The sequence below is a fragment of the Lates calcarifer genome, linkage group LG1 (genome assembly GCF_001640805.2).
Source record: "Lates calcarifer isolate ASB-BC8 linkage group LG1, TLL_Latcal_v3, whole genome shotgun sequence".
Taxonomy (NCBI): domain Eukaryota; kingdom Metazoa; phylum Chordata; class Actinopteri; family Centropomidae; genus Lates; species Lates calcarifer.
In genome coordinates this window covers 13,833,641-13,861,294 of record NC_066833.1, presented here as the reverse complement: position 1 = coordinate 13,861,294, position 27,654 = coordinate 13,833,641, and the positions used below count along the sequence as shown (strand labels likewise).

Here is a 27,654-nt window from a genome sequence, read left to right as displayed (position 1 = left end):
TTGGATTACATTAGACTACACTTCATTGTCAGTCAACAAACAGTCACAGCATTTTAAAATGGCATGGTATGGCATGGCATGGCGAGCTAAAGAGAGCTGGACATCCCTCACATAAATTCACAGATTACTGTCAAGGACTGCAGGGGTGAGCTTCTGGTTACAAGCATGCTTGTCTAACCTTTATTCCACCCCCAGTGTTACCTCTCTGAGTGCACGCTGAAGATTACCTGGCCGATGATGGATGTTGTCTAGAGAGCCACACTTGGAGGTCACATGGCTCAAGTCAATCTTCTTATTCTGTATCTGCACCTGGAAGAAGCAAAGTCAGGAAAAGACAAGGTCAGAGCTCACACTTGACAAAGAGGCTACGAAAGGCAGTGACTTCTATTTTCCCTCTCTAAATCAAAGAGAAGAATACAGCGCATCACATGTACACTAAACTTTAGAAAATGATTGGGTATCAACTGAGAATGAAAGGCTGCAGTTTTCTACATTCCGACACAGTGATATCTAATTGCATGTAATTATTAGAAAACACAAGCAAGACAGCGCAAGAGCAGAATACCAGTGACTATTACATAACAGTCCCTGTGTTCTGCTGTGCGAAGAACTGCTGGTGTCTGTTAAACCAACTGAACCAAGACTGAACACAAGGTATATGAATGCTGCAATGCTGGTGTTGCTTGAAATATTTTGGCACATTCAGAAGACTTCAAATATACATCAAATATACTGTACACCACAAAAGTGAGAATTCAGCGTGAGGCAGTTAGAAAAGACTGCACAGTTGAAAGTGGCCACAGGTGGAGATAGGGATATGCAGTTATGTGACACACCCTGGGGATCTGAAGAGAAAACCACAGAGAGATATATAAGGAGTGAACCGATGAGACAGAAAACAGAGCAGCGCTATAAAGCTTTAGACACGGCACAGTGAACAAGAGGAGATACACCACATCCTGAGATGAATCACTGGGTCACGCCTATGGTCAGCAATCACTTTGCCAAGTCACTGATTTAGCTGATATGTCTTTTGTAACCAATGATTTGGTGTTCTTTATTTTCTCCTCTCTTAAATAACCTGAGAGGATAAAAACAACAGGGAAAGTGAGACGATGATGAATAACGCACATCACAGCCACATAAACCACAACACCATGTGCACAAAGTACATTATGTGCCTTAGCCTAGTCATCTACCAGGACTCCCTTACACATGCAAAACACCAGCAAAGTTACACAGCGTGAGGGATGAGATGTGGTTTGGGTCACCGAGGGTAAACATCAGGCTGCAGTGTGGCTCGCATCTTCAACTTTGACATCTTTATGAAATCTTTACTGTGTTGGAAATTGTTTCCATGGAGAAGACATTACATTTGATGATCTATCAAGTATTAGTTTAAGTATTACAGGTTGGCAGGAAGGGAACATTTCAAACAGGAGTATGTACGTATATGCACATACATAACAACAACAACTTAAAATATTAAGATTTGCTTCAACTACACTTAAATAATAATAAATAAGAAGTAGTACATCGACAATACCCATTAGTGGTGTAACATTATATCCAACCTCTGTCATTTTGAGTGATTCAAAAGATACAGAAGACAAGTCAAGTATGTAGCAGTCTTGACCCAGATAAATAAAATAAATATATACAACAAGTCAAGTTTTTCTCATGAAATTATAGTAAAAAAAAAAAAAAAAAAAAATTATCGTTATTCAAGATGCTTGGAAGAACCTACCTGCCAGTTACCTCGAAAAAAACTAGGACAACTGGTGCTGTTTTAAAGGCAAAGGGTGGTCACAGCAAATATTGATTTGATTTATGTTTTTTAAGTTGACTTGTTCATGGCATCATCTTTGGCATCCTCACTTTACTTATTGCACAACTAAATTATGAATTTTAATTGGGCCAAATACTACAGCCTTTTCTTGCACCATTCGGACTGTTCCCCTCACCATTGTCATGGTACTGTCTGAATGCAAACAGGACTGTGCTATTCTATTTCCAAAGGTGGTGGGGTCCATTCAACAACTCAGCCACCTTCTCCGTGGCCTTGAGCTCCCCTTGTTACTCACCCATTTTAACCAGTGCCCTCAACTCTGTCAGGTGCGCACTATAAAAAGCTGCAAGACCTGTCAGTTGTGCAGCTGTGATTTAAAGTGACAATATGCCATTTGTCACTCGCTGTGGATTGACATGAGATGTTTATCTTGTATGTTTAGAATCTGAGCAATTTTTTGTTGTTGATGGTTATCCTTTTGTTTTATGATTATCCTTAAATATTAACATTACTACAGGTAACAAAAAAGTAACCAAATAGCTGAGGTTTATTTTATCTTTCTTCATGGAGTAAGCAAGTATCTTAATTGCTAAAATCTAAATGAAAGTTTTTTCAGTTCCCTGGATTTGTCAGATCCAAGTAAAAAGAAGTTCTGAAGCAATGATATAAAGTCAAGAGAGAAGTTTTAATTGGCTCATTATTATTAATCTTGCTTGATAATGTGCATCACACAAATTAGACTCTGCAGATGGAGCACATACTGTACCTGCTGCCTTCAAATGGTTATAATTGGAGTTAATCAGCTAAGAGGGAAGTGCTTCATGCAGCGTGCTACCTGTTGATGATGACAGATGCTTGAGTCTTGCTAGCAATAACTGGAATATTTTTTTTGTATCCATTTAGATTTCTATGCATAAAAATTTACCAGCATTCAAAAAAGATGTCAAAACTGCTTTTAGTTCAAAATGGATTTGCACCTGTACAAAAAGGGTTACGTGCAGAACACGAACATATGCAGCCTTTTGTATCAAAAATCCTCACGGGACTCAAAGCACTACTGGAGAACAGTGCGTTAATGAAGAGCAAACAGGTAAAGAGCACTGCTGCCTTAATGAATGAGTGACTTCAAAAACTGTGAAATTGTAAAGCCAGGTGGAAAAGGAAAAAGCAACACTGACAAAACACAGAAGTAACACTGACATGAACACTGAGACAATGGACTTGTGGCACAAGACTCACGTTTCCACCTCCTGCTGAGTAGCCCCTCCTGTCCAAGGACCCACACCTAGACTGAACATGGCTATAGTCCAGCTTAACACTGGGGATGAGAACCTGCAGGGGCGGAGGTCAGGAATAAGGTGGGAAAAGGCTTGGGCTCTCTGGCATGGTACTTCATTTTAAACATCTCTTAAAACACTTTGTATCCTTCCACTGTTCAAATATTCTGTCCTACACATCTGACTTTGTTTGGAGGTAGAGCAGGCACTTATAACTGACACAGTGGTTTCTTTGTTGCTTCCCCTAGATCATTCAATGGACACAAACAATAAGCTATAAGGTGAGACAGATTCATCTCACTACACGTCTCACAGCATGAGCTTTGACCCTGTGTGATTCCCCATTTATGTACGAAAATGTGCTACATCTGGTGACTCCACAGCGGATCCTCTTTACTTTGTGCCCACCTCTAGGAATCAGCATGAATCCCCTGCAAAAAAAACAAAACAAAAAAAACAAAAACAAAAAGGCGCTAAGCTGTCTAACTGAAGCCAAGGCTAATTAGTGTGCCTTTTAGCCCCATGAGGATTTGTAGGTAGTAAAAGGCTTTGGTGCATTAAGTTTCAAGATATTGCTGCAATTATTTTGTTTTTACATAGATTTTGAGTCCATAAACAAATATAAAATATTCAAGAAATCTTGACTTCACAGGGTGCCTCAAGAACTCCTTGAGAAGATACCTGAATAAGGTGTCAAAATCTCCTTTATAGTTTTGTATTTCCTCTGTTCAGACTCAAAATACACGCAAATGCAAATTAAAAGCAGTTTAAACTTGACACTGTTAGGGTGCGGGGATGATAAAAATATATGACAGCGCAGATATGGTGAACAGCTCTCTGTAGCTGCAAGGAGAGAAAGCAGGAGTGAGATGCAGACACAGCAGAGTTGGTACATAAACACTAACAGTTAATACATTTTCCTCAGCAGTACAGTAAAAGCGATGGAAACTACACTGAACTACAGAGAAAAAAGACACACAGTACATACATATCCCAAGCGTTTTGCACACAAGGAGAGGAGAGGAGAGTAGAGGAGAGACGATGTGGTGTCCTGAACTACTCTACTGTATTTTCTTCAACATAACTTGATCAGACTAAAACAACGCTTTGAATTACTGTTAGACCCAGTATAGAGATACACAAATAATTTACTCGGTGTTCAGACTACTGTAATAATGCGAAAAATCTTTAAGGATCAATGACACCAGTGGCAGTAAAGAAGCAAGGAAACTGGAATAAAACAAATTAGCTAACAGGACCTTGCTGGTCATGAACTAAGTGTGCGTCCAGTTCCCAATTAGCACAGTCTTTTCTGCCATTGCTTTCCCTTACATCTATGAAATATCTGATGTGCAGAAAATGTCTTTCTGGTCCTTAGTAAGAGAACAAAAGCATGAAATCAACTGAATAAAACAATATTACCATGAAAAATTCCTCCAAATGTAGTAATGCATTAGAAATATAAACAGTGCCTAACCATTCTTTCATTCTCTAAGGAAACACTTCTCACTTCTTTACAACAATTAATTAGGACTGATGTTTTATCATTGTTTCATAATTAATATAATATAATTCTATGCTATAGGTCTTTCTTTAAGTTGATTACAACCTGTTGAACAGACAATTGCAGCAGACGATTCACACATTTACATACTTATATATTTTATATAATCAAATTTAAACATCCAATGACAGCGTTTTTTTTTTTTGGCAAAGCCACACTTCATAATAAGAGAAAGGTTTTTGTTCCCTTGCTGGAGAGGAGGCAAAATGAGGGAGCTTTGTCTCTAAATTTACTGTTATCACTTTTCATCTGGGCTAGAATCAACACTGAACAAACCAACACCACTGGAATCAAAAGTCAGACAGAATACATTTAACTCAATGGTAGACCCACTACTTGGCTGTGGGACAATCTACATCAGATGTAACAAGCATATACAAAATAACTACCAGGCACAGATACCAGACTCAAAATGCACAGTATTAAAGTTTAAATGAGAAACTAACCAAAACTGGATGATAACAGGGATTTCTGTAAGGAAAATTTCCTTCTTACTTAGCACCTTCTACTGAGAAGTCAGATGGAACTGGTTGGACTTAAAGTTGTCTCAAGTACATTTGAGCTCAGCAGACATTTGCCAACATATGGCTTTGGTCATCTGGCTCTCTCTAACCACGAGGCCACCTTGGTGCCAGACAGCTGAGTTATTCTGGGGTTTATGGTACTGCTCTCACAGCAAGAGGGTGGCTAAAATCAGAGACTGACATACCAGTTGCTATACTGCATGTGAGTAAAATATGATATAAAAGGTAATGGCTAAGTGACCTTTGTGACCCACAAACTGAGGGTGAAAATGGAGACAATGAATTATATCTAAGTTTCAAGCAAAAGAATCAATCTGAAGTGAGAAAGTAGGGTTTGAAATGAAAAAAGAAACTACAGTACTACAATACTAGACCACTAGCATAGCCATAAATCCAGCCTTGCACAGCACAAGAATCAGCTTGTCACAATGTCACTTAACAGGACTTTTATCAAACTATACAGGGGGAATTCTCTGGACAGACTGACTAACTAGAATTAAATACAGCCATCGCCCCTCTTCTCGGTCAAGGAGGATAAAGATGGATGGGTACATACATTGCCTCCACGGGGAGAGTGCTTCAGATTATCCTTGGAGCTGCATTTTGACAGTACGTGACTGAAGTCCACCCTCTTGTTTAAAATATGAATCTATGAAAAAATACACAGATGGTATTGACTTCTTATATGGTGAATGGAAATGAACACTTGGCCTAACACTACAAGGAGGAGACACTAGTGGATAGTGATGAACAACGTATTGAAAAATGGGTAATTTATATACATTACATTGTCTTTGCTGTGCATGGGAGATCTTAATCATTAGCACTGTCTGTTAATGTGACATTGTTGTTAAAGGTGTTAAACAAGCACACCAAGTTTTTGAAAAGTTGTCCCGTCAATCATCTATCAGTCCAATTAATTATTTGCTCCAATTCTCTGTGATAAAACTGCAGCATACAATAAATCACTTGTACTATATCAAAAGATACCAACATTTGTCTTTTTATTTATTTTGTTCCTGTAAGTTTCTCAAAATCCATTAGCCCTTAGAGAGAATAGAAAATTAATTTACTTTACGTGTGCCTATTTTCAACAACCTCTCTTGGACATTGTTATATTAATTTGAGGCTAATTACAGCAGTGTTTAGCTGTGGAGCCTCTACAAGTTCTCATTTTCTCATCCACTGGAGTAAACAGCCACTTACACATCAATTATTATTACATTCCCATCAAGTTTAAGTTGATAAACATTGCAGAAACTTGGTGTATTCCTTTAATTGCTGAAAACTACTTGATGAAAACTATGGATCCTGGAGTGTGCCACTGAAATAAATATGGAGTTTATCATTATAAAAACTATTTTAAGGTAGGCTAATTAATCTCTAACGCAATCATACATTCATAAAAAGAAAGTAAAACAAACAAAAAATAGAATAGCAAAAATACATTTTGTCAGTCCATTTACTTATGTATCGACCTGTCACATTTCATTTGACAGTTTATTTGTTTCCATTTAATTTAAACATGGACCTCTTAAGGTTAGGGTTAGGGGTTAGATGTGATAATAGGTAAGCACCTATAAATGTAATCAAGTTTAACCAGAGCAGGATCTTTGATTGGCTTGACCCCTCACGTGACTCCTGCTTAAACATAACAGCTTTTGCTGTGTTTAAAATTTAAATATCAATTCATCATGTAAAGAGAAAGTGAATTATTATTTGCTAAATTAAATAATGTTATTATTATTATTTTTACTTTGGTTTAATGTCTCATTAAAATGCAAACTTAACCAAGAATATCTTTCAAATTTCTCATTATTTATCATCATTATTGTTCTTTATTCTTTCAGTGGCACACTTTTATCCAGGCTCTATAAAAACACATGGTGCTTTAACTGACAGTGCGCAGGTATACCAGCAGGTCTCGGGTCCAGGTTACACCATGTGCCGCTGACAGACACAGAGTAATGGAGATGAGGCGCAGCACTGACTTCCAGATCCAAGAGGCCCTGTGTTTGGCCTCTGTTGACATATTTTGGTCCTTGTGCTTCTATGAAGACAATCGTTGGACAGGTCAGTGCCTAGGGGAGGCTCACTACAGGAACTGGTTGGAAATAGGAACTATTTGGTCCTGCTTGGGACTACCAAAGGTCAGGAGCAAAGTATATTACTATCAGATGAAAATGGTTGCTGTTACTTATGTGTGACTAAAATATTCCTTGTCTACTGTGTATTGAGAGGATTTTATCATTCCTAATAAGGGATGTTCACAACCCACCGGAATACTGCAAAGCTAATGGGAACTGAGCTAAAAACATGACTGAATTTCTTGGTTTCCACTGTGGAATAGGAGTATGTGATATGTGATTCAGAAATTTTTCAGTCACAGGGGACACAATAAGACAAGAGAGCTGAGAATTGGACTGTGACTAAACCAGCCTCTTAATACTCAAAATGTTCAAACTGCATCAGCCTGAACTCAAAGTCTTATAAGTGGCTGTTGTGTCCTTGTTTCAAACTGAGTACCACTTTCAAAAAATGCAGCTATGGAGGAAGAGAAAGAAAGATGTTTAAGGATTAGCACCCTGCCACCTGCACCTGATCAGATGGCAACAGTGTAAAACCCTGTCATTTTTGTTAACTGAATTCTTTCTTGGTTGAACTGCATAAGGAAAAAAATAATTATATATATAAAATATAAAAATAAAAATATAAAAAAATATAAAAATATATAACAAATATTTTTGAATCAACATGTTATCACACCATTTACAAAAAGGTTTTCAGCACAGGTTATCATGTAAGAAATAATTTAATATATTGATGAGTGTATCCAATGAAGAGCTCACCCTCTTACAGGACACCCTGTGTCACAGGTAACATATGCTGATAAGTGTAAGATGTCCACAGCCAAATATAAGTAGACAAGCAATGGTCCACAATACCACCTCAACCACTGGCCCTCCACTTCCACAGCCACAAGACTACAAGTAAAATCCCCTCCAGTGTAATACTTAGTGGGGAATATTTGAGTACCTATGCTGTCAAAGCAATCTCTCAGAAATACTTCCAGTATAAGGTGACCTTTAGCTGCATGATCCTCTACAAGAAAAAAACACACCCAAAATAAACTAGAATAAAAATTTGTAAGATTCCTGATGCAAGTTGTCATCTGTCTTACCCTGTACACAGCTCTGCTCCAAAAGAGATTTGCATGAAAGGAGCAGCATTGCCAGCTTTAGCATTGTCGCTGATTATGACCCAGCATGCATGCTTGCACACACAAACGCACATGCAAACATGCACAGACACTCCACTCAGGCCATTTTTCCCGCAAATGACAAGAAGGCGTTTGGAGCATGATCCCCACCCTATTTTGTAGCTGACTGCACAGAGCAGTGCAGAGACCTGGCAAGTCATAAAGATGTCAGCCAAACGCTTAGACTCCTAATCAGGTCATCAGCTGAGGCTTGTAAGAGCTGATGGCTACAGACACATTGCTGTTTTCATTACTATGCTTCCTGTTGCAGAGCTGACTTTGTGTTTCAGACTCATGCTGGAACAAGATATTTGTCAAACTGCAGGATATACACTCCCAAACACCCTGCTAATGCAGATTCTGTGCTGCAACAGAAAACATGATTTGAAATGCAGATTTCTATGGGCTGAAGTGCTGTCTACACGGAGCCCAGGGGGAGAAGCTGAAGGGACAAATCTGGCTTACAGTTTTAACACTCAATGTGATGTCAAAGTCAGGTCACCAGAATTGGGAAGTTTAGGGGTAAGAAATGACAGACATAAAAATCTGAACTTATTAGAGCACTGATTTATACTTTGGATTTCACTTATCCTAAGGAACAGTAGTATTGATCCATGGATGGCAACACAGCCATCTGAACTGACATACATTTCGGTTTTATTTGTATAATGATCATGATGACCAGTGGAGGGCAGGCAGGGTCTATATCAAATTCACAGGAAAAGAATTGTCATATGCTATAAAGTGCCTAAGCCTATTTGTACACCAACAGCTGCTTGTTTACTGCTCACTGTCCTCTTTCTTGTTATTTGAGCTACGTGTTTAACTCTCTTCACTGAAATCTTTATTCTGGTTCTTTGCCATTTCACACAGGAAGCATGTAATCGTGTGTGTGTGACCTCACTTTCTGCAAACGACTGCCTGTAGTTGCACTAAGATAACCATACTAACTAATAAATTAAACGATGAACTGAAAATGGCCAAAAACTTCAAATAACAGCACAGCTGGGTGTTAGTTATCAGTATTATTATTAAAATCAATGTTAATATACAAATTATGGCTTTAAATAAGTTCTAGGCTAGTTCTTCCCTTAAAGTTTGAGGGATTTTGAAGGTCTGAGCAAAGTTTTACTAGAATTTTATGCATTCAAAGTTAATATAAAAGGTGTTTCTTAACTCACTGATCTCACTCACTGGTCAGAGGTATGACTGAAGGACTAACAGTACAAAGCTGTAGCTAAGAGACTGAAAGAGACAATGATTATGACACAGGTACGAGAGAGGAGCATATCAAAGTAGAAGAAAAAAACAGATGTTACACAAAAACACACTTTAGAGTACAATTTGTGACTGTTACTGCTGGCCTAGTGTATTCTGATGGTATCACTGATTTTTTTTTTTTTTTTTAAATACACAGAGATACTTGGTGGTTGTTGCCATTTCCATTTCTTTTTATTGCTCCTGAACCCTTTGCTGTTGCTTTATGGATCAAGGACAGTTTTTTTTTATATCTGCATGTCACCTGTACTAACAAAAATAAATTTCTCCTGATAGTATCTATCTCTAAAGTCATAAAACAGAGACGAGTGGTAAAAACAGAAACACAAGAAGACCAGTCTAAATAAAACGCAACATTGCAGAGGTGACAGAAATAAACAAGTAGACAGTCAGGAGCTACAGGTTTTGGGGGAAGTGCGGGAGAAGAGCATCACCTGTCCTCCTTTGGGCTGGTACTTGATATTCTCCGTGGAGCCGATCTTGGACTTGATGTTCTTGAAGTCAGGCAGTGGCTGGTTGATGATGCGAAGCTGCTTGGGTGTGGTTGCAGGCGACTTGGGTGGGGTGCGGACTACGGCCACCTTCCTCTCCTGGGAGATCAAGCTGAGGGAGCGAGGTGTTCCAGGGGTCCTTGAAGATGATGAGTAGCTAGGAGGGGTCCCTGGGGTGATGGCTGTGGAGCCAGGGGTGCGGGGGGTGGAGTGGCCACTGCGAGCTGAACGGGAGCGCACTGATTCTGTCACTGGATGGAAGAAGTATGAGGGTTAAAATCCGAGCTGATGGTAAAGAGGTGCTATATCATTAAGTCCTATCACTGCAATTCTCATAAATATACAACATTAAACATATGTTTTGTAATAAGAAATACAAAATACAGATGTTTTGTATTAAACTGAAGTTTAAACTATTTCAGGTATCCTATTAAAATCTTTTACCCACTTCCATTGAGTTACCAGTTTATTAGGTAGACCTAATACAATCCATTGAACTAGTTCTGCAGCATTTTTTAGCTGAAACAATGATAGAGATATAGAAAATCTCTTCTACCTGTCATACTAGGGGCTCGTCCTGTCCTATGCTCTGCCCTCATCTCAGTGCGAAAAGCTAAAGAAGGCAAAAGAGGAAAGGTTTAAGATTTAGCCACGAGAACATGCATTCACCTGGATCTATATTAAAGCAAGTTATGTTTTAATAACACATCAAAAACTGTGAGACATAGTGTCATGCAAATGGTAAAAAGCAGAAGCTTATCTGATTTGTATAGAATGAGTGAAACAAAATACAGCAAGAGACAAGATAAAGTACATATTGGTTTAGTCTTAACAAGGATAAAACAAGGGGAGCAGAATTTCAGCAGTGTTGCACATTTGTCATTAGCACACTAAAGTTAGGAGTTGTAATATAATCAGAAATCTATCTTTGGTAAAATATTGAGGCTTTTGTTTTTCATGACAGCAATATGTAGTGAACATAAAACCGCAGGAGTGTGTCTTTAACTTTTCAGAGAGCTGATACTTTTGTAAAGTGAGTTGATTAGAGGAGCTGCAGCCTACATGTGGGTCTGCGGGGAGCTGTGGAGCCAGAGCTGGTGATGGAGGTGGAACTATCCTCATGGTCATGGTACCCACGGCGACTAAGAATGGAGGCATGCCTTGGCAGGGAGGACCTCTTGTCTGGGCTCCGTGATCCACCATCCTGTTGGTGTGCACACACAAACACACACACACAAGAGACAAAGATATCCTTAGGCCAGTGTGGCTGTGATTTATTTCTATTAGAAGGTTTACATGTGCAATATTATAAAATGAAAGCAATTTTCATAACAAATCATGTTTATGTCTTTATGTTCTTTCCAGAACTGCTGCAGCTACAGTGCTGCTCTGCCATCCACCTACCTTGGCTACGAGTCTCTGTAATACTGTGGAGCCTTGAGGCTCTGCTGAGGATGGGCGAGGTCTATCTAATGAGGCAGTCACTCTGGATATAGAGGTGGGGATCTTTGTTAGTGGCAAACGATGGGCATGGCACTGAGATGGTACAACGATGGGGCCCAGTGGGTGAGTAGCACGGCACCAAAATACAGGACACAGGGTGACAAAAGAGTGGTGAAAATAACAGTGTTTTAACATGCATTACCAGTGCAAAAGATCTGATGTATCCTTTGTTGGATGAGGAATGAAATATTAACATCAGATCTTGTGTGTATAGCATTTAATCATAGCCCAACAAAACCAAGCCATTCATGCAATCATTGTGAACATGTCAGTAAGAAATAATCATTTTAAAAAAGTTCATCCATTGAAAATGCCAAACAAAACACAAAGAACCTCTAAAATAGTGTTCACTATGCTCATGCAAGATCTCAAGTCACACTGCAGACAACAGTAACGGACATATCTGAAAGCTGTAAATAGAGTGTGGAAATCAAAAGTGAAATATAATGTGGGCTCAAAGTGACAGAATACACTTACAGTATGCTCTAATGACATGACATTTAAGAAATGCAGAGACTGTGTTATTTTAGACACAATAACTGTCATTACCATGGTGGAGGAGTAAAAATGGAGTCACGACCACAGCCGCTGGAGAAATGTCACAGGGTGATTCAACACCCACTCAGTAAAAAAAAAAAAAAAAAAAAACTCTAAATGGATCTGTCTTATCTACTTGTGCAAAAACCCATTAAAAGGCAAAAGCAAACATTTTACAAAAAGCAAAAACAACCAACATAAATATTTGTCTCGTTAATACGAAGGAGAAGTGGTATTAATATAGAAATGCATTACACTGTTTTTCATGCAGTGATTACAACTCAGAAAGAAGGGAGACAGCGTTCGCTTCAACTGCATGGAATGTGTTCATCTGAATAGATGACTGGGGAAGTCACAAGAGGAAAATGTTTAACAGCTTTTTTAATGAATCTTAATTCTAGAGATAATTATTCTGTCTAATTAATGTGGCGTGCGTTGTCTCAGTGTATGATGCACAAGGCGACTTGCATATTAGGTTTCATACTGGTAGCAAGTAATGGTTTAAAATCTGTCACACCAAAAATGATTACATAGGAAAGAGATCATTGTTGGCAAGTACAGTTTTCCTGTGACCGAGCGGTTAGTAGTTGAGGTTCTATCTTCAGTGTCATTGTCCTGATTGATTTTATTTAGTGGCTCTACTGAAACCTCCAACTGGTGATTGAGGCTCTTTGCCAGTAAAGCTTCAAAACGTTTTCTCTCTGAGCAGTTCAGGTGCCAGGGTTGTGCCATTGCTGGGCTGGTGGATTATACTTACCGATGCTCTGTCACGAGACTGTCTTGCAACACTGAGAGGCTGACGGCCGTCTGGTAGGGCCTCTGAGGGACAGAGAGAGAGAGAGAGAGACGGAGAATTTCAGGGAAATCAAAATACTGGGACAGAATACATGTGTTAACTTTGGGAGGAGAAGTGCCTTCAAAATGTCCCCCAGATTATCATAATATTTTTATCCTTGTGAAGATATCTGGTTCACATGAGAACAGAAATATAAAAATACAGACATCCAACTTTGTAATACAACATTTGGCATTGTATGCTATATGACAAATCAAATGTTCTGTGGGAGTTGGGTTGTTGCCCCCTTGAGAGCTCTGTTCTGCAAAGACTTGGCAAGATGTCACACAGAATGGGGGATATTGTATTATGTAAGTCAACCCTGGAAAATAATCTAATTGGGGCAATGCAGCAGTATACTGAGCTTTCATCATCAATGACACAGAATACAGTCTGTCAGGGAAAGTGCAAACCACCTCTGCGACAGTGCAGCATTACAGAGTCTTTATAGAAGCCCATCAGGTCCATAGAACAAAACCATGGATTACTAGTTGCCTGGCATCCATAGGTTGATATAAGCTTGTTGTGGAGTGCATATGTAATTTTTAAAAAGACCAGAGAGGTCAGAGAGGTTTTACAGACCTTTAAGACCAAGCAGTGGCAAATTAATGTGATAAATCTGCAGACAACCAATAACTTGAGCACATAAACATATAAAAAGCAGCATAACAGTTTGCTGGAAATGGTAACAACAAATAAAGATACATTCAAAGAGTAATTTAACACTAGCTGAAAATTCTTAGCTGTGTCCTCATTTACTACATAGTGCACCACATTTACTGTCTGCCATTTTATTTGAAGGTCAGAATTCTGAATGTGCAGAATTCATATAGTGGCTACATATAGTAGCCACTATATGTTGCTGTCAGAAATTCCACATTGGAACAAGAAACACACATCCACATTTTATAGATGAGAAAATGACTGCTAAGTGCTACTGCTGAAAGTGATGACAGAATATGGTGAATATTAGCAGGCATTCGGGGGCAAAAGGGGGATTTCGGACACAGGGCTTGCTTTTTTTTTATCTTACTGTAGTGATGTATAAGTGTACCCTAAAATCTCTGTTAGGTGTAGTTACAGATACACGACAGACGCATCTGAGCGCACAAATAAACAGACGTTCAAGCAGAGGACATCAGTAAAACACTGCTTTTCAGCTTGGTGTTAAGTTACTGTTCAAGGAACAGAAAAAGTGAGAGAGAGAATACTGTGCAAAATCCAACACAAACAACAAAACAAAAAAAGGACAAATGAAACAAGTATGGCAGTCAATTTTTATTGTGTTCAAATACAAAGAAACCCATGACAAAAACAAACCACTGCAACAAATAAAATGAAATGGATGCTAAAACCAAGTGGAAGCTGACAGTGGAGGTAAAATGTGGTGAGAACTTGTCTTTTGGTGACTCTCCTGCAGAGAGCACCAGTTGTGTGACAGACCAAGGCAATGTGTCACCTGTGGGTCTCCTCCTGGGGCAGGAGTGGTGCTGGGTGGGGCGGGTCTCACGCACTGCTGGTTTTATCATGATCCTCTTGGATGGGGATTGAGTTTGAGCCTCCATTTTTTTGGTAAGCTCAGTCTTCCTTATCACAGCTACATTATCAGAGGAAACAGGGACATTGACAAAAGCAGGGAGATACAACAATATGTAGTGGTACAGTGCTGCTGTATAAAAAAACCCTGATCCCCTTTGAAAGTTGTATATGTTGCATGCTAATCAATACTAAAAAAAAACCAGCTGACTCAAATCTCTGTGTTAGTGAGCTACTAAGACTGTAAATTTTCTGACACAAACTGTTGAATAAGTGGCACATAAACCACAAGAATTCAAAAGGAAAAACAAAATAACAAGAACCTTTTTTCTTCTTCACTTCCTCTCTGGGGATGTAGACAGGTTCTTTGCGGACAGGTTTGCGCTCTGGCGTGGAGATTCGACCTCTAGCCCGCCCTCCCCTGGCCTTTGGTTTGACTGGCTTTTCCTGTTTCTCTGGCTTCTTCTGTTGTGTCTGCTTGTTTGGGACTACACCAGGCTTTTTGACTGGACTGGGTTACCTTTGGCAAAGGCTCAATCTGCTCAGTTACCATACTCTTATCATCATCTACAGAATGGAAAAACAGGACATGAAAAGCATAAAACAGTATTTAAATTTGTTTATTTAAAGCAGAAGAAGGGAGAAAGTTAAAAATAAGATCAATATTCAGGAGCAAACCATCAAAGAGATCTCACCTTGTGTATCAACCCAGGAGCTGTCCAGGATGGAGTCATCCATTGTAGTCTCGTCTCTATCATAGCTTTCTGTTGGGCCTTCTGTTTCTATGGTTTGAGCCTCCCTCTCAGGGGAGGCAGGGGTCTCAGAAACATCACCCACATCTTCTAGACTGGCAGCCTCCATGTCTGCTTCTTGGGCCAGCTCCACAGATTCTTCCTCTTCCTCCTCCTCCTCTTTCCGGGAAGCAACACAAAGGACTTCAGCCTCAGGTGGAGCTGAGAACCGAACGCTATGTCCCGGCTCATCTGCTTCATCAATGGTCTGGACCACAGTGATGAAATCGTCTTCAACTGTCACCACTGATTCAATGGCAGCACGAGTCTCCAGGATCTCCTTTACAACCGCTGCCCCAGCACCTGCCCCTGCTTTCTCTAACATGTCTTCCTCCCCTCCCTCTTTCTCCCTCTCATCTTTCACAGGTTTTTCAGCTTCTTTCTCGGCAGGTGTCACGACTGCTTTCTCCTCTGGTTGTCTTGCCTTCTCTTCCATGTCAGCCACTTTCTCTCTCTCTTCTTTCTCTTTCAGTTCCCTTTCTAACTTCTCTTTTTCTTCCTTCTCTTTTTGTTCCCTTTCTAGCTTTTCTTTCTCTTCTCTCTCTTTTAGTTCCCTCTCTCTCTTTTCTTTCTCTTCCTTCTCTTTTAGTTCCTTTTCTATCTTTTCTTTCTCTTCCTTCTCTTTCAGTTCCCTCTCTATCTTTTCTTTCTCTTGCTTCTCTCTCAACTCTTTATCTATTCTTTCTTTTTCCTCTCTTGCTACCTTTTCTCTCTCCTCTTGCTCCATCCTTTCCCTTTCTTCTCTTTCTTTCTTCTCTTTCTCTTCTTTCTCTTTCCTTTCTCTCTCCTCTTTCTCTTTCTTTTCTTTCTCCAATTTCTCTTTCATCTCCTGCTCTTTCTGTTCTTTCTCTTTCCTTTCTTTTTCTTCCTTCAGTATCCTCTCTGCCTCTTCTTTCTCTCTTTCTTCTTTCTCTCTCCTTTCCCTCTCTTCTCTCTCTTTCACTTCCTTTGCTTTCTTTTCTGCCTCTTCCCTGGATTTCTTCTCTGCCTCCTCTTTTTCTTCTTTCATTTTCTTCGCAGCTGCTTCCCTCTCTTGTTCTTCTTTTACTTTTCTTTCTGATTCCTCTTTCACTTTCTCCTCTTTGTTAATTCCTAACACTGGTGAAGGTGCTCTTTTTGGGGAGCCATACATCTCTCTTTGTTTAAGCTTAGAGGGTGACAGCACTGGGGAGAGCAGCTTGTCATCGTCAATGTTGCTCTCCACAGATGAAGCAGGTGAAGTTTTAACAGGCCTTGCAATTCTGTCCTTGGCCACGCCGGTTAGTTGGTACACATCCTCAGCATCAACTTCCTCATAGGCCTCCTGGTGGACCAGCTTCACCTTCTCCCGAAGCTCCTGTAGTTCTCGCTCTTCTTCCAAACTGAGAGGCCTGTCCTCCATCTCCAATTTGCGGATCTGCCTCTCATAGTCAGCAATCTCGGTTTCTGATGCTGAGCCTTCACCACTGGCTTGTCGTTCAGTCTCACTCACTGACCTCCCACCTTCTTCTAGAGTCACAGTGACCGTTGGTGTCACAAAGGACTCACTTGGCTGTGCCAATGGTTTCTCCTGTTCACTTGCAGGTTTAGGAAGCTGACCATCTGCAATCTCCTTGCTTTTTTCTTCAGAGGAATCTTTTCTCTCTGCCTGCTTCTGGTCTTTCTCTTCAGTGACTTCAGCAGCTCCCAATGGCTGGCTCTTGCCCTCCACAGATGTGTCTCTGACAGCTAATTTCCTTGCCTGTTCTGCCACTTTCTCCTCCAAAACAGAGGGGGCGAAGACCTGTGCAGAAGTGTCTGTAGGGCTAAACACATCTGCAGGGGATGGCATGGGCCCTGAATACTCACTGAAGACACAATAGCCCATCTCTTCCAGCTGGCTCTCACTTTTTCTGGCCCCAGGACTCTGTTCCCCTGAAACTAGGTTAGCCAGTGGGTCATCAGAGAGGACAGGGACATCAGCTTGAATTGATTTTCTCCGGATAATTTCTGGGTCAGTGTTTTCTGATGCCAGTCTGGAACGGGTACCAGCAAGGTCCAGCATCTCAGGCAAATCTTGGGCCATCACTGTGCCATTTTTATAGGTGCCCTTGGGGGGCTGTGGTGATTCTGGTGACTCTGGTTCAGAGCTGGGTTTTGAAACCGGTTCAGTGGTCCTTGGAGGAGATGAGGAATCTGAGGTGACAGACGCTGCAGTCTCCAGGATCAGGGGTGGGAAGGATGGAGGCTTATCCACAGAGGGTGTAGTGACTGGGAGGTAGTCTGCTGACTCATCTAGACTTCCACTAGTGTATGCCATGATATCTGTGGCGAGTGGGGAGAAGTTCCTTGGTCTGCCTTGGCCACTTTGATCCATTGCTCCAATGGTGATGTTAAGTGAGTAACTTCTCTGCTCTAAGGCCAGTTTACCTGGGGAAAGCCTGCATTCATTACTCCTGTAAGGAACTGTGAATGCTCCAGTGTCTTCTGTTGTACTTTTATTAATATCAGATTTATCCTGGGCTTCAACTAGTGTGCTGTAACTGATCTCAGTTGTACTCTTCTCTTCACCAGCTCTGCTCAGTTCATAATAACCCTCACCCTTACATTGTGGAACCTCATCAGCCTCTGTGGCTGATGTCTCAAAATATGCTGACATGCCAGATCTGTCTCTTGCCTCACTCGCCAAGTCTCCTCCTTGAACTTTGACTCCTATTGAAGAGAAATCAGAAGGTGCACCAATGGTGCTGAACTCCACCACCTCCACCGATGGCTGCTTCTCTGACACGGTGATTGGTTCACCATAGGTAGGCTGAAGTGTGAGTGATCTGGCAGATTCTTTGGCTTGGTTTTGAACATTCTGAGGTACAAAGGACGGCATATCCATGGTGGGGCTCTCTGGTACAACTCGTTCACCAGCAAAGAACCCTTGGATCTGGGGCTCAAAAAACTCCTCTGGGCGTTTCTCTGATCCAATGCTGTCTGGGCTCATGGACCCACTGCCCTGCTTGTCTGAGTCCATCTTCAAAGCTGAAACGACATCTGTAAGTTTGCTATTTTGATCAACACAGAAAAGTATTGCTTTGGCATGCTGCGACTGAGATATAATATTAAGGCAGGGACTGGGAAAGCCGTTGTTACAGAAACAGGCAAAGCTGTCCTCAGAAACTTACAGCACAATGATACAGCCATCACTGAAGAAGTACGGCGAGATTATGGGGTCCACCAAGTCACAGATGGATGAGAATATGGCATGGTATGTGACGGAACCGGCATGAGGAAACGGTGATGCTGATTTATGGGACACAAGCAATAACAGATGGGATGGATATACATGCGACTCTTCAAAACATCAGATACAAAAAGAAATGGCATTTCTGTCATTCTTTCCAAGTACAATAAAATATTTTGAGAATTTGTCCTGTTAAAATGTATCAGTGTTCACATGGTTTTGTTGACCTCAATTAATTTAGGATCTTAATGATGACTTTCAAACATATGATACTGAGAATATAGCACAAATAAAGAAGAATCTTGTTGCTGAATGACAGAGAAATGCTGCACGCTGTCACCAGCTATCTGTGACAAAAACAAAACAAACAAAATTCACAAATGATTTTGAATATTGTTGAAAGAGTAATGCATTTGATGAGATATGGTTCTACCACCAACTGCGACACACTGAATATGAGACAGCCAACACAAAATCCCCTGCAAATTCTGTACACAGAATGATGATGATAATATGAGTGGTCCATGTTTAGTAAGTATGATTCATGGTTACAAAAAGTACTGGCATACCAGCACCAAACCATGTGTAAACATAATGAGAATGAAAAACCTGTAAGCTTATAGCAGTTTAAAAAAAAGCACTACCACATTCAGCCAAACTTCATCATACCAATACTAAATGCCCAGCCCCAAAGACCACAGCAGTAAAAAGAAAAATGCAAGCGCAAATATAACACACAGTAAAACCAGGTTAAGTTAAAAGAATGTGACTCTTTTCACCAACAAGCCTGTGTTGCCTTGCAGCCGCAGCAGAGCGCAAAGAGGTTTACTTGCCATTCCACCTGAATTATAATGCTTATGCTACATGTTTATGGGTTCCCTTTGACACATCTATTGGTCTTATACAGTGGACAATGCAGTAACATGCAGGCAAGGAGAGCAGAGGGCAGGACACACCTGTCTCAGGGCTCTCCCCACCCTCTGCTTCCTCCTCCTCTCTGCCCATAGAGCTCTCTGCAGCAGCACTAGCTGCTTCGGCCGGCTCCAGGTCTAGGTCCTGAGCCTCGTCTATGGCCTCTGCCTGCTCTAAGGGCTCAGCTTGGGGGCTGTCCAGCTCAGGCTCTTCCCCACTCCATTGCTGCTCATCAAGAGCTGCCTCGGACTCTGCTGCCTCTGCACTCTCCTCCTCCTCCTCCTCCTCCTCCTCTTCCACCTCCTCCTCGTATTCAGCTGTAAGAGCCTCCATGGTCTCTTCTTCTCAAAAACAGGGTGAGAGGGGGACACATTAAGACTACAGGCAACACAGACTTGGGTTATGTGAGAACACAACTTATGACGGGACACTTTCAGCTTTGGGAAAAGATGACCTAAAGTGCTGTTCACACATATAGGTACATTACATATACAGTACAGTAGAGTGTTGTATGTGAGTGGTTTTTCATTCTGTTTGTATATATTTCTACTTTGGGTACTTAGTGTACCCAGTATGTAATCTATAATGATACATAGGTTCAAGGCATGCATGAGATTTAAAAAAAAAAAAAAATATATATTTCTCAATATTTCTTATATATCTTTTTTCGCATCAGTATATACTGTTTAATCAAGAATCAGTTTTGGTTTCTCCACACCCCATGCTAGCAACCCAGATTGACCTGACATCACTGTTGACTGAGGAAAAGGGAAACATAAATGAAGTAGCAACACCTCATGGACTACATTGCACTATTGTAGAGGCACCTATATCCAGAGCACTGAAATCTCTGGCTTTTCAGAGAAGGTGACTGTGAGGAGCAACAGTCCAGTGCAGTAAAAAAGCAGAGTGCCTGAGATTCCCAACGTAGCATGGACTGGATTTTTAACTGTGTAATGGTCAATGTGGGGTGTGCAGCTTTGCTCTTTCAGTGGCCATGATTGTAAAAGAAAAATTCTGTTCAACAGCTTTGCAGCGCATTGTTGCTGTATGTGACATAGATGTTGGTAAAAGCAATGTTTCCACTACATGTTTTTGTCAGCAGTGACGATGAGGGTTGCGGGAAGCTCAGGGAGTAAGCCATAATGAGTCTGAATGAACACTATACATTATTCAGTTTCACAGTCAGTGACATACTCTTTTCTTTGTCGTGTTTAATGAATGAACATTTAACACACTTAAAAAGGAAGAGATAGATGTAGCCACTTAGATAGTTCTGCGTCTCATCCAGATTTATATTAATTGTGTTAGTCTATCTAAGACATACCGTTATGGAGAATTAAGTTATATCAGTGTATGCAGTGGGAAAATGAAGTTCTTGTCTGCTGATGAAGCTGTCCAGGCAATAAATTAACTGTATTTTGATAACAGTAACAGAGAGAACTGAGAAAAGACCATGTTGCAAACTTGTGTAGTCTATAAGTAAGAATACTCTGAGGTCCTCGATTCTGTCTCTGTATTTGGACCAACAATTTTGAAAGCAAACATCTTCCATCTTGTATTTCTAAAGGCAGCAAAATAACAAATGAATTTAGTTTGGAGGGTTGGATGTGAGTGTATGTTCTGGTGAGTATGTGGAGCTGAAAGTCTTCCTTGTCACAGTGAGAGTGCAGGAGTAGTTAAAGATGAGTACAGGGGGTCTGACACATCTTGAGGAATGAACAAAAAGAGAACTCTGGGAAATGACTGGTAGAGAAATTTGTGCACAGAGGTCATCAGTCATGCAAGGTATCTCCGAAATATTCATAAAAGCCATTTGTGTCCCAGAAGTAAAACCTGTGGGCTATGATGTCTCTGATGAGAACTGTGGTGTATTGTGTCCATTGAGTGAATCAAAATAAAACATTTTCCTGATTTAGAGACATCACTTCTACGTGTTGGACATAACAGCATGGCAACCACAGGTAGCAATAGCTTTGGGTGAAATTTAAAAAAAGAAAAAGAAAAAAGAAATATGACTGTTAAACGAGTATGAAATTGCTCAGATTTTGAGCAAACAAACATCACAAGGACAAACAAACACACACAAAGACGGACGAAGAGACGAACTGACGGACGGAGAGACGGAGGGACGGAAGGAGGAAGGTATGGAGGGAGGAGGTCAAATCACAGAGGAAGAAGAGGAAATTGGTGTTAAAAAGAGAGAGAAAGAAAGAGAGCGGAGATGGAGGGGAAATGGCAAAGAGGAACCATGCGTGGTTCACCTTCAATCTGTCTAAAGGCCACGGCCTGCCCTGTGGGGCGAGAGCCCGAGTGCGTCCACTCTGGGCTGAACAAAGGGTGCTCATAGTACTCCTCGTCGGAGTGGTAGGGGTCGTCCTCGGGCACGGAAACTGAGATGGAGGGGGCGAGGAACTTGCACCTCTCCCGAGAATTTTGGAAGCGACGGAGAGGGCCCGCCTCCTCCTCATCCCCTACATCTACAAACAAGACAGACACAAGGAGAAGAACTGCAGGGAAATCTGGACACACAGACTGAAAGAGAGAGAGTGAAGAGGAAGAAAAGATAAATGAAAAGAGAGAGGAAAACAATTTTAAAAATGGAGACGACACCAAAGAATGTCCACTTTAAAGGTGATTTTATATAATATCTTTGTCTTGAAAACATAAATAGAATTCATATTACACAGGGGTTTTTAAGATTTTGGTTAAAAAACTGACAAAACTTTTATTGTTCAATTTTATTGTTTTATTTTTTAAGCAAAGTTTACAGTTACACAAATCAGACAAAGTTTACACAAATCAATTCAAGAGCACATACATTTGCTGCACACATTAAGGTTTTTTGGGGGTTTATTTTGGCATCTTCAGATAAAAAATTAAATAAATGCTGTGTCAAGAACTATAGTATCTTGACTAAGAATTTTTTTAGTGGGACTATTCCTATTCCTACAATTTCTGATCTATATCTGTTTATTTACTTTATTTTGGCTTGACATTTGTAGCTATGAGAGGGTACTCTGACTGAATGGGAGGTTATATTAAATCACTAGTTCAACTGGATCCAGCTGTAGCCCCTGAGTTTTGGGGAAAATATAAAAGATAATCATTTTCTTTACCTGATAAATCTTTCAGGAACATTTTAAAATGGACATTTTTTGTAGTGAAAAGGGAGATAAAGGTTGAGGAGTGAAAAATAATAAAAATAGGAAATATTCCCCAAAAAAAAGGAAGGAAAAAATAAAACAAAAACAAAAACCAAAGAGAGTCACCAGAGAGGGGAATGCAAAAAGAGGACGTGGCTTGATTAAGAGCAAGAGAAACAAAACACACACAGGACACTGACAGGGAGACAATGACAAGCAACTCAAAGTGACTAAGCTTTGGGGGCCAGCCATACTCTGATCTGAGACCAACAGAAAGAATATATTGCATCGTCTGATAGAGATATCAATACAAACTGCTTCATACAATAGAAAAAGTAATTAAACACTTATCACAACAGCTAAAATGCTTGTAAAAAGTAGTTGCAGTGATAACAAAATCTTTTTAGTTCTCTTTAGTTCTGTAACTCTAGAAGCCTCTGAATCCATTCAAACAGCCATCTAGTCAGTTTCTAATAACCATTTCCGAACACACTGAAAAACCCCTGCGTAGCTCAAACAGCCATATTTAAGAGAACACCACCTCTAAGCCCCTGAGTATGCATGACGTAACCTCTATTATCTGTCATCAGCCCTTACTTTTTATACTGTACAAGTGACAAAACAGATATTCTGTATTTAGTGCATGGCTGGCCCACCTACAGACTCTCCTCTTTACATTCCAGCTTCTGCAGGCTGAGCAGACATAATCACAAAAGCCAAGCATAAAGCAGACAGAAGTTTTAGTTACAATGTACAAGCATTTCTTGCAGGCAGCTGCATAAATAACATTGCATAGCTTAAGCTAAAAATTGGAAGTCAAAGATAAAGAAACAAATTATATCACAGTGCTAACAGGCAAAATAAAAGACAGAAAACCAATTTTGTTAAGGATTTTAGGGGTAAATTAGGTATTTTCAGTCATTTATGAGCATGGCATTCATAATTTTGTAATGTGAGAAGGCTAGCTAACACGCTTACCTACGTGCTAGTATGCCTAGTTAGGCTAACTAGCTCACCAAGATGATTCAGTTAGTCTAGACTGCATTTCTACAGTATGCAAGGGCTTTATATATTAGATAAATTCCTTCCTTAAATTCCTTTTTACACCTTACTTTTGTAAATTTTGAAAATCCTTGGAGGGCAGCTCTGTTTTCAAGTAATGTTTATCGAGCTAAAACTCTGTAGCCACAGCCAAACACATACAAAAAGACTGACAGTGGACAATGACAACTGAAAAAGACAACAACAAGACAACAAGATCAACAACAAGTTTGGGGGGTTACCTAAATTGGCTGTCATATTAGTGTGTGGGAAGACAGCATGGTGTGTAGATTGGAAAGGGAAATGGAAGAGGAGGATGTAAAAAAAAAAAGAGTGCACTTGATGTAACATGGTGGTCAGCCCTTTGTTTTTTAGAGATAAATGGAGATGACAATGAAGATATGAATTGTATTGTATCTGTCCCAGGTGTACGATGCGGAGGAGGAAGCAGGATTTCAGAAGAAATGGATGTCTGAAAAATGGAAAACATGTTCCTGCTTTTAGCAACTCTGGTATGTACAGGTTTCTTGAAGGGGTGTCAATGTCTGGTTTGTCCCCTAGATCCGGGGCATGTCCTGAGAGGAGGGATTGAAGAGTACCCCCAGAGCCAACCCACATCGGTACCCCGATGTGTTGGCGATCACAAACCTCCAGAAGCTACAGTCATGGAAAAGAGGGAAACCACACTCTCCTCCATTAGAGACATACTCCGATAAATACATTGACCCTACCTTGTTCCAGAGGACCAAAATGCTCTGCAGCAGGTGAGGGGGGAGGAGAGGGAGGCAAATTGGTGGTGTCTTCAACTGCAAACAGAGGGAGAGTATAGTCATGTAAACTACATAATGTGCAGGGCTTGGAGCATCTGCTGCCAGAGATGTCATTTTCATCAAAACGAACTGCACTTATACAGATGTGTGTGTGGCTTACCTGATGGCAGCCTTTGAGTCTCCTGTTCTCCCTTGAGTACTGCTACTGCCTCTGCCGTCACTTCTTGCACGATCCGTGCTGACACTTGCTCTAGCAACGACAGTTACACACACACACACACAAGGTCAATCAACTTTAAGATTATTCTAATAAACATGCAGAAGAAATGGCCTAAGTTGGAAAGTTTAAGGCATTAATTTGGTTTAAAGACTGGCTGAAAAAAAAGATGCACTGAACCCCAGCAGCTCCAGTGCATCAACACATTGTGGTTATACTGGGTGGCTTCCAATTTTCTGTCTGTGAAATAACTGTGTGTGAATTTGAAGCAAGGTGTTGCTGGAAGACAACATGATACTCAGTAAACTTTCATCCCATTTATAAATGTTGACACATACCAAGTACTAAAAAAACTATCTCATCTTACATCCATTTCATTTAACTGTATCAAAGCTGGAGATGAAAGCCAGTGTGGGGGAGCTGAGATTGTTTCCATAATTGCAGGGATACTGGGGCTGCTGGTGAAGGCTGTGAGTGTCACCATGGAAACCCTGCGTCAGAATGTACAGTCTTGGATAAAACATTTAATTTCTTATTTATTTTTTTTTTTCACTCTTTTGATATGGTAGAGGTAATAGCATATTTTATGTTCAAGGACTTGGTGTTTCTAAAAATGCTGGATTCAAAAAAAATTACACTAATGCCAGAGCTGAGGTATACACAGTAATACCCACTCAGCAGCTATTCAAAAATGAAGCCATGGGGCCTGCCTGAAAAGTTACACTGAATCACTATAATTTGTTGACTACTGTTATTTTGGACATTTGGTTTTGAGCACTGATAATAAAAAGCCAGGATTTCTTACTTTTTATTTAGCCACTGCCAAAATATATACACTTTAATTCATACTAAAACCAAAAGATCTGAGCTGAATCTGAAACTTGGAAAATTGTTTGCCATTTTGCCTTAAGAACCCACGGTGACACAGGTGTCACCAACTCTTTAAATGTTGTAGCAAGGTCCTCATAATTGACTTCTGACTCATGAAGAACTTCAGAGATCTGTTACATGTGGTCCATTTAGTCTGTTTTATATCCCCCATAATTTTCCTAAAAGGAGAAACGCATTGGGGCTCTTGTGGGTTAAAAGTGTGTTTTTACATAAAATCCAACAATAACTGTCCATCCTTATCTGCTTATTTATAATATCTAAATGTTTACCTAATTTGGCACAACTCTGCCAGCCAACTTAGGTTGAGGTGGATTTAGTGGGAGATGAGTTTGCATAATGCTCCTGAATATTTTCAGCTGTTTGAATAACTGCAATGGAGTTAAACAGCCCAATTGTAGCAGCCTATTAAAATCCTTTCTTTTGTTCTTATCTATACAAGGATCTCCCTCCTTGGATGTGACACTGAAACATGATTACAGCTTGCAGATAAATAAAGTTCAATATTGATTTTGGTCTTTTGCAAGAGAACTGAGGTAATACTGCATTTAAACACTTTATGACAGCACTAATGTCAACATTTATGAAAAGGCTGTCAACACTGTCTGGCTGTCTGACACTGGTGGGCAGCATGTGCTAAATAAAGACATCACTATAGAAAAAGGCTCAAGCTGAAACCTTGGACAAGCAGTGGGTGAGTAGGAACAGGGCTTTTTCATCAATTTCAATGCTTACATCGGTCTGCCTTTATGAATGCAGGAATCAATTTAAATGTCTGACATGCAAGGGGCGCTGCACAGTTCTAATCAATCCTGCATTCATTTGCATAGTAACAGTGGTTGTGTGGGATTGGGTGACAGTGTGATGCTTTTACTGCTGCTGTTCCAAGACCTTTTTTTATCCAACATCACCCACACAGCAACACAAACAAGCTAGCAGGCATACACACACATAATTACGTACATACACACACTTCTTCCGGGACCACTTAACACAGCCCACTCACCAACTCAAAGCAGCCATTTCCCATTTTCAGTAGCAAAGTGCAATAAATGTGTACAACTTATTCACTGCTTCTAGACATAACCATTTCTTCCTGCTCTGGAAAACAGAGCTGAAAGGTGACATCATAAAACAGAAACTGGGGAAGAAAACAACAACAGTTTTGTGTGATTGGTTTAATTTTCTTGGTGAGACAAGAGTGCATCTTCAGAGTGCCTGTGGATGAGAAAGATTCCCTGCTTTATGTTTCAGTGCCCAATTGTGTGTCCTAATGTCGTACTAGCTCACTGTCAATAGGATGAAACTAGAGTTCAAAGATGAATTTTAAGATTTAAGAATCAGTTTCAGTGTTTGTGTATCTATGACAAGTCTCAAAAAAAATTCAAAGTGAGAGGCAAACACATACAGAGGCTATCCTAAACACTAGCATAGAACACTGGGAATCAAGCTTAATTATACAGTTGAAACAAATCACATGACACAACTGACCAGTTGCAGGTGAAACAGTACTATATTAGGCATGGTGAACAAGAAAAGGTTTTTGTTACCCAGGCAGAATTCATGCTGAAAACTGGTAAAAGAATATGGAGATAAATGAAATGTATGAAAAAAGAGAGTAAATGCTAACTGAGCACTCTAGTGTTATTCTAAAGAGAGAGTTCAACCATGTGCCTGTGGAGGATTAAAAAAAAAAAAACGACTTACAAGAGCAATATTGAGTACACTGGTTTCAAACAAATCCACAGACATGCATCATTCACAAAGCAATAGCACTAAAAAATGACCTTGTCACTTCCTAAAAGTTAGCCAGCAGTAACAAAAAGCCTAGCCTAGTCTCAGCATTTCTATGACAGAGTGATGTCAAATGACATAGCTGCCCACCTTTCATTGGCTTTGACAGCAGAACAAACCACATGCACATGCTTTGATATACAGAACAGCTGCATCATATCTACAGATCTACATCAGTAATCAAAAGTCACGTCAAACACACACACACACACACACACACGCAAAGATGGAAATCCTCTCTCAGTGAAGTAAAGGCATGCATTACCTGATTAGAGAGACTGAAGCTGAGAACGTTCTCTCTCTGAGCAGAGA

The 27,654-nt window shown here is 40.2% G+C and overlaps 1 protein-coding gene across 1 annotated transcript in view; it reads right to left on the bottom strand.

Moving 5' to 3' along the window:
* map2 (microtubule-associated protein 2) overlaps window positions 1-27,654 on the bottom strand; it is an 81,325-nt gene that overhangs the window by 4,669 nt on the left and 49,002 nt on the right. Inside the window, 15 exon segments of the mRNA XM_051070518.1 lie at window positions 228-309; window positions 5,711-5,803; window positions 10,126-10,433; window positions 10,739-10,795; window positions 11,245-11,386; window positions 12,980-13,041; window positions 14,517-14,654; window positions 14,917-15,040; window positions 15,083-15,109; window positions 15,111-15,160; window positions 15,289-18,372; window positions 19,531-19,827; window positions 21,751-21,966; window positions 24,405-24,479; window positions 24,604-24,693. Of these exon segments, the coding sequence (XP_050926475.1) occupies window positions 228-309; window positions 5,711-5,803; window positions 10,126-10,433; window positions 10,739-10,795; window positions 11,245-11,386; window positions 12,980-13,041; window positions 14,517-14,654; window positions 14,917-15,040; window positions 15,083-15,109; window positions 15,111-15,160; window positions 15,289-18,372; window positions 19,531-19,827; window positions 21,751-21,966; window positions 24,405-24,479; window positions 24,604-24,693 (4,845 nt within the window).